The sequence below is a fragment of the Phodopus roborovskii genome, unplaced genomic scaffold (assembly GCF_943737965.1).
Source record: "Phodopus roborovskii unplaced genomic scaffold, PHOROB, whole genome shotgun sequence".
In the NCBI taxonomy this organism is placed as follows: Eukaryota; Metazoa; Chordata; class Mammalia; order Rodentia; family Cricetidae; genus Phodopus; species Phodopus roborovskii.
Genome location: NW_026125575.1, coordinates 3766237 through 3773576, shown reverse-complemented (window position 1 = coordinate 3773576; position 7340 = coordinate 3766237). Strand labels below are relative to the sequence as shown.

The 7340-nt window shown below is 43.5% G+C and overlaps 1 gene segment (V, D, J or C); it reads right to left on the bottom strand.

Moving 5' to 3' along the window:
- Nucleotides 1-5859: 5859 nt before the first annotated feature.
- On the bottom strand, nucleotides 5860-6411 carry LOC127217000 (Ig heavy chain V region PJ14-like). The segment is given in 2 exon segments: nucleotides 5860-6266; nucleotides 6348-6411. Coding segments are annotated over 2 exon segments (453 nt in total).
- Between the last annotated feature and the right edge of the window lie 929 nt (nucleotides 6412-7340).

Here is a 7340-nt window from a genome sequence, read left to right as displayed (position 1 = left end):
GAAAAAGGATTTCTATTTTTGTTTCCACAGAAAATGAAAAGATGTGGATTCCTTCCAGACTAATGTGGTTTGATCAAGCCAGCCCACCTGAAACAGTACCAGGTGATCCTACATTCAAAACAGCTGGACAAAGCAGCCTGACAGACTACAGCCAGGATTTCTGAATCTTCTTCCAATCCCCCATGACAGCGTCCCTTACCATCAGGAAATAGTTTGGAAAGAACAATGCCCAAATTCCCAAATATTGTCTATAAATGTTTGTTTTCATTTAAATGGACTTGGTTATATAAAATAAAATTAAAAAAAGAGGCAATTACAACAATGGCCATCCTCAGGCATCAGCCTGGATAGACCACATTTCCAGTTAGCAAGTCATTCATTAGTACAATTGTGGCTGTGAAGTTGTTGTGGCCATGTATTAATGTCTCAACATCCTGATATTCAGATCATAGTCCTCACACAAGTCTATGGACCTGATGTTGGAAGGGCAGTTCAGAGAGATGGAACTGCTTTGTAGAGGTAGCCTTGAATCCTGTCTGCAACTTCCAGTGTCTCTGTTTAATTGATGAACTTATGAACACCCATCCCCTGTTTGGATATTTTCCCTGAGCTCACAGGACTCCAGAACATCCCCATTGTTTTATGACATCATCACAGTTGAGACAAAATTCAATACATTCTGAGGATGCCTAGATCTGCTCTCAGGTGTCATCATACTGTCACAGAAAGAATAACAATACATGTTTCCAGTATGTAACTCTGCTTTCAGAGTGACACCTTCCATGGGCTTCCATGGTTTACCATGTGGAGCTGTGATTTCAGGGTGACACCATCCACAGGTTCTCAACATGCCAGTGAGTAAGGAATCATCATCAGTGTTTCCAAGGTTCCTATAGGATCCAAAGTTGAGTATAGGTGATCTTCAGGTAGGAACCTGTTTCAGATTTTGCAGCAGGGACTGCACATCATGGGCATTGGGGAGACAATGTAAGTCAGTCATAGGAAGGGTCTGCAGGAAAGAAGACAGATGCACATGTTAAACAATTTTTTGGTCCATTATATTCATGGGAACCATCAGAGAAAATGTGTAACAAATACATACTGAAGAAGAGGAGAAAAGGAGCTGCCTGCGTCTGACTGAAGCCCAGTTGGTGGGTGTCTCTGTCTGCCTTGTGCTCTCTGTCTCATTGATGAGCCTCACACACATTTCAGTTCAGTTCACACCTGTGTCTCATGTGCACCTGTTTTGTGATGATGGAGGTGATAATGAAGGCATCAGGGTTCTTGGTCTCTGACTCTGTGTTTTTCCTTTCTTGGGCTCGAACTTGCACCCTACACAGTGCTCTGACCATGGCAAATGCTGTCTGTGTCCTGAGTCTGAAGTCCACACTCTCCGGTCCCTTTGGATATGTCAGGAGCTGATTATGGTCACCACACAATCACTTCTTCCCTTTTTGTATTTGTTTGTATTTGTTTAGGTCAGAGTATATCTTGTAGTATAAAATGTTACACACAACAAGGCTGTGGAGAAAGCCCTGTGGTTCAAGTTCTCTCCACACAAGAATCCTTGAGAGGGGTATATACTTCAAGTTCATTTCTCCACGATTACAAAACTCTGGGTGTGGTTTCCAACAGCTAAACTTACCTCTGAGGTGTGCAAACCATGATGCCAATGTGGAGCACTAGCTAACCAGTCTGGACAGTTGGTGAGGTGTAGTTCCAATGAGAGATTTTGTTACAAAAATATGGTGTAGGTTGACAGAGAAAAACATTTTATTTTAACATGCATTGAAATGTACTCATGTACACATACACATAAACATGGGTGGGCACGTACATGTGCCTATACACACAGAGATTGTGAGTGAGGGAGGAATAAGAAAATAGTATAATTAAGAAAGCACAGGAGGTTACAAAGGAAAATGTAAAATTGCCTAAACATTTAAACCATTCAAGGATTACTGCCCAGTACAACTGTGAAAAGAATCCCTTAGTGTGATATGCAGAAATGTCCAGAAAAGACTCCAGGCCTTTCTGGCTCTCTGAAAAGGTTCTTCATGCCCCAGGTGTCTGTGTGCTGTCAGCACCCCCTGATGGTCCTGAGTACTGTGTAGGGAGGTTTGTGTCTTCTCTCACAGTAACTTTGTATCCCTGTGTCTCTGGTACAGTAATATGTAGCTGTGTCTTCAGACTTCTGAATGTATACTTGCATGTACAGGGCCTTCTTTTCATTTTTTCTGGAGTTGGTGAATCAGCCCTTCACATTGCTGGCATATTTGATGGTATGACTACTATAACTAATTTTTGTGACCCACTCCAGCCCCTTCCCTGGAGCCTGGCAGACCTAGCTCATCTAGTAGTCAATGAAGGTGAATGCAGAGGCTGCACAGGATAGTTTCAGGGTCTTTCCAGGCTGCACTAAACTTCCTTCAGACTTTACAAGCTGCACCTCATGCTGGAAACCTGCAATAGGAGAAAATTATGGTCAGAAAAGTGTCACAATAGCTAATTTTTTCTTTCTCATGTCCACACAACACAATTTATGTCTTTTCCACTAATCACCTTTTAAAATAATCAAAAGGAAAAGCCAAACAAGCCCCGAGTCCATGGTGAGTGACCTGTGTTCAGTGCTGATCACTGAATGGGAGGACCTGGGAATACAGGACTGGGCTCCTCTGCCAGAGCTGCAGGATCCGGGCAGGGCTGGTTTTCATGGACACAGAGAAGCCATATGTGCATGTCTTCTTGCTATAACAAGCTCTACCATTGGACCCTTGGCAGAAGGCAGTGCTCAGAGCAGATATAAGCCATCAAATACACTGAGGACCCTTACAGAAACTGGCATAATAAAGTAGCACTAGGTGCACCTTTTCCTTATTAAATATTCTCCATGTTTCTTTTAGTTCTCTTATGTTCAGGTGCTCAGAACAGCTTGTGTTTTACTCTGTCACATCTCCTTAGTACGTATGTGAACTTAAAACGTGCCATAAAGTGTTGAATTTCTAGATTGGAGCTCAGTTTTCCCCACTGTCTGTGCTGGACCTGGCTTCTCACTGACTCCGTGATGGGGACTCTGGACAGCGTCACACCTGCTTCATGAGGTTAGCTGAGCTCATTCTCTGTAAGGGCAACACAAGGACTTTTTTTTTGAATTTTACGTTTTATGAGATAATAGTGTCCTCAGGCCATGAGAGGATTACAAATGAGACATCCCCTTCCAAGACTCAGAGAACACTGAGGAAGAGGAGGTGGGAAGAAGTAAGAGGCAGAGCATGAGAAAGAGTTCCATGATATTCCTTCTACTGCACATGGGCATTGTTATCACATTCATCAACCTAGCATGGCTGTTGTTTTCTGTGTGTCCTATCTAAGACCACAACCCTAGTGTAGAATATTTTCAGCCCTTCCTTCTTCTTCCTGAGGTGCTGTTGGACGTAGACAGAGAAAGTGTAACTGGAGAGGGGTTACCACATTCATGAACTAATCATAGATGTGTTTTTATTTGTGCTATACCTATCCATACCTATCCACAAACCTAGTGCAAAATAATCCATGCATTTCCTGCTACTTATGAACTGCTGGTAGTAAATGATTCCTGGAGAGGAAGAAGTCCTTTTTAGGCTGGGGTCATTGGTAGATTTCTTATGTTGCAGTGCTTGGTTCCATGTAAATATGGGCAACATTAACTATCTTCAAAATGTCATGAAGTTCTTTGAGGCTTATGTTGGGGAAGTTATGGTTGGTGTTGAAAGATAAATATATAGAGGTGTGATTATAGTTAAATAACTGTGTATAGTTTACAGTACCTTGACATGAAGAAAAATAGCAGTACCTAATGACTGCTGAAAGGTTTAAAGTAAAACAAAATTCACCAAGCATACTTAAGGAAGACCCTACTAAATGTGATATAAATGGGTAGACAAGGTGACTCTCAGTGACAGGAATTGTGATGAAGGTTTCTCCATACTATATTTCAAGTGCTACACTAGATTACCACGATAGTAATCCAGCATGACACCAGCACACACACCTGTATGTAGGAGGAGTTACTAGAGACACAGAACAACTAATATGATATGTGCTGACTTTGGAGGAGCCAGTGGACAGAGATGATTAGCAAGATCACTCCATGGTCCTTTAGGCCTCTGGGAAGTGTTTGTCAGGTAGACATCAGGGAACCGGGGGCCTTTGTAATGTAATGTAGATGAAACTGTAGGAGTGGTGCAGGGTAAATGATGGGCTCATTGGTTGGTTTAGCGTTACAAACATTGCCAGCAAGAGTTGTAAATTTACCACTTAGATTTCTTGTCAAGATGAGTAACTGAATGGTGACTGGTTGGTGAAAACACAACCTAAAAGACTCTACACAGAGGGGACCCTTGAGAAGAGACACAGAATATCCAGGAAGTGACAGATGGGGCTTTGGGAGATCCCCTATGGGAGACCTGCTGGTAGTTAAATGTGTACGGTCATCCATCCATTTCATCCGTTTAACTTAGTGGGACAGATGGAGGGACCTTGGTAGTCTATGGGGATGATTTGGGGACTCCTCAATGATGTGAGACCAGAAGCAGAAACACAAGGTACTAGTAAAGAACATCAATTAAACACTCTCAAAATTGCATCTGCTATAGAAATATATGCATATGTACTGGAATGTGTGGGTATATATATTTATGTCTATATCTACATCTATATGGAACATCTAAATCCATATGCTGATATGTCTGATGAGAAGAATGATATAGATAGCTTAGATAATTTGTTAAAAAAATTATTTGTTATAGTGTATGAATGAGTAGGAAGTTAAATAGTGCATGCCCTTGGGGAGGTGCCGCAGACCTGTCAGTGGGCGACGGGTATGCGGGGAGACCAAGACTCAGATGAACAGGTCAGGAGTGGCTTCAGCTTGACAGACAGACACAAACACACTCGAGGAGGTTTGCAACTGCTGCAACTTTTACTTCAGAGCATCGGGATTTTATGCAGAAAGTTCAAAGAACAGATCTTTGGCCACAGTTTAAAGATTTACAGACATACTATAAAGATATCAGCCATTGCTTTGAAGCATGAGATCATAAAGACATCGAAGAAAGTGTGTAGCCGGGAACCTCTGTTTATTTTAGCCTTCTTGTGGTCAGGGTATCAGAGATTTGATTCACTGAGTTTAGGGAGTAGTCATTGCCTCTGATAAGTAAACTTTTAACAGCATTGATAAGAACTCTTGTACTGTAATTGATTTAGGGGCCCTAAGATCTCAAGTTAGAGTTTTATAGTGAATCCCATAGCAGCTTTGCTGCAGGTGGGCTAATTACAGGCAGGGTCACATTGTGGGCTGATTCCTACAGCTTTAACCCTAGTTGTTTATTTGGCCTTGGGCTAAAATCTGGATCACAGCTGGTGCCCTGGGATTTGTAACTGAGGGCACAGAGGGCAACATCCATCTATTGATTGGTGGTCTGTATCTCTTTCAGTTCCTGAGACTATATCTAAGTGTTTTCTGGGCTTCTCTGAATCAACAGTGGAGCTACAGGCCAAAACACCCATGATCACAAGCATTATTGATATCACAGCTCAAAATACACCCAGCACCTGTTCCAAACAGCCAGTCAAACAAACACCTAGAGGGACCTGGACCACTTCCCCCCAGGAGGCCTAACCACTTGTGGTGGGAACCTCTGGACAGGTAGCCATTGAGATTTCTCTCAGCCATTGCTACTCTGTTTCCACTGGGGCTGGTGTGTGTGGGGCTTCTTGGGTATTTCCCTGGGCAGAAAAGAGCCCACAGGTGATGATGTTATATCACTTGCTCTTGCAGCATAGTCCAATACTTCCAAGGTCCTGAAGTAACTCAAATTGTTAGAAGAGAGTCTCTGATGGTCCTCGGTGCCATCTGCTGGTCCTAAATGTCCCTGCAGAGAGGTTTTTGTGCAGTATCACACTAGAGTTCCCTAACTGTGTGTTTCGGGCACAGTAATACATGGCTGTGTCCTCAGCTTGCAGATGGTTCAGTTTTAAGAAAACTTGGCTCTTGGCAGTGTCCCTAGTGATGCTGATTCGGGGTTGTAGGGCTGAGGTATATTTGGTGTTTCCATTACCCCATATTTCTCCCATCCACTGCAGACCCTTTCCTGGAGGCTGGCGGATCCAGCTTACACCATAGCTGCTCAATGAGAACCCAGAGACCGTGCAGGTGAGGGACAGGGTCTGTGAGGGCTGCACCAGGCCAGGTCCTGACTCCTTCAGCTGCACCTGGGACAGGACACCTGTGGACAGACAGCATCACCATCAGTCATCCATCCCATAATGACACTCCTGGTCCCTCTCCTGAAACCCTGCACACTCACAGCTTGGAAAGGTCAGCAGGCAGAGGAGCAGCACCAGGACAGCCATGCTCTGCTGGAGGCTCCAGTGAGAAGCAGATGGGGCTGCTCAGCTAGGCCTGGGCTTTCAGCCTGAGCCCGAGGCTGCTTTGCATTGTGGGAGGATCCTGAGAGGATAAAAGGAGGCTCAGGGCAAGGTTTCCTGTCTTCCCTCAGGTGACTGAGGTTTGTCTTGTGCTCTTAGAGGAGCTGCTCCTTAGCAGTTTAAAAACTCAGGAACAGTTCTCTGGTTCTGTCTGAGTTTTCATTCTCCATTAATTTCAGAAGTTGATTTAGGGTGGAGGTGGGCTTCTCTGTGAACAGAAATTCTGTTAATGTAGCTATTTATTTACACATTTTGTGTCAGTTGAATCATTCTCATTCCCATGACTTATCTAGAGAATAGCTTGTGAGGAAGCCTCACTGACATTATTACCTGTGATTTCATGTGTTACCCGAGAGGACACCCAGGAGACTGGCAAGGCTCTCACCTCACTTGTTTCAGCCTGTCCTCCTTCTCACTTGGGAACACCATGTCTATTGGACTAGATTGCCTATCACTTAATTATTGTCTACCTTGCTCTATGGACCTTTTATCTCAGTCACTTTAGCTTGTAACACTGGAAAACCCAGGTTCCTAAATGTGGACTATTGCATTGGTAAGGGCTATGGATGTCTGTTTTAATAGGATTTCATAAAACAGAGTAATGCAGCTAATCTTGTGAGTTACATTATTTAACGTAGGAATTAAGTTAAGAATTGTCATGACAGGAGGTAGAAAAGAGGGCAGACATGGGCATTGGAAACCCTGTAGATTGAGGTGTTGATCACCGTAGAGAAGTAGAATTTCCTGCATGCCTTGGTAAAGTAAAGGTCAGGGGAAGTAAGTGCAAAGCTGGAGTTACCTGTTTGGTCAGCACTCATAGAACATCTGTCTGCTGCTTGGCAGTGGAGACCTCACGTCTGTGTCCTTTATTT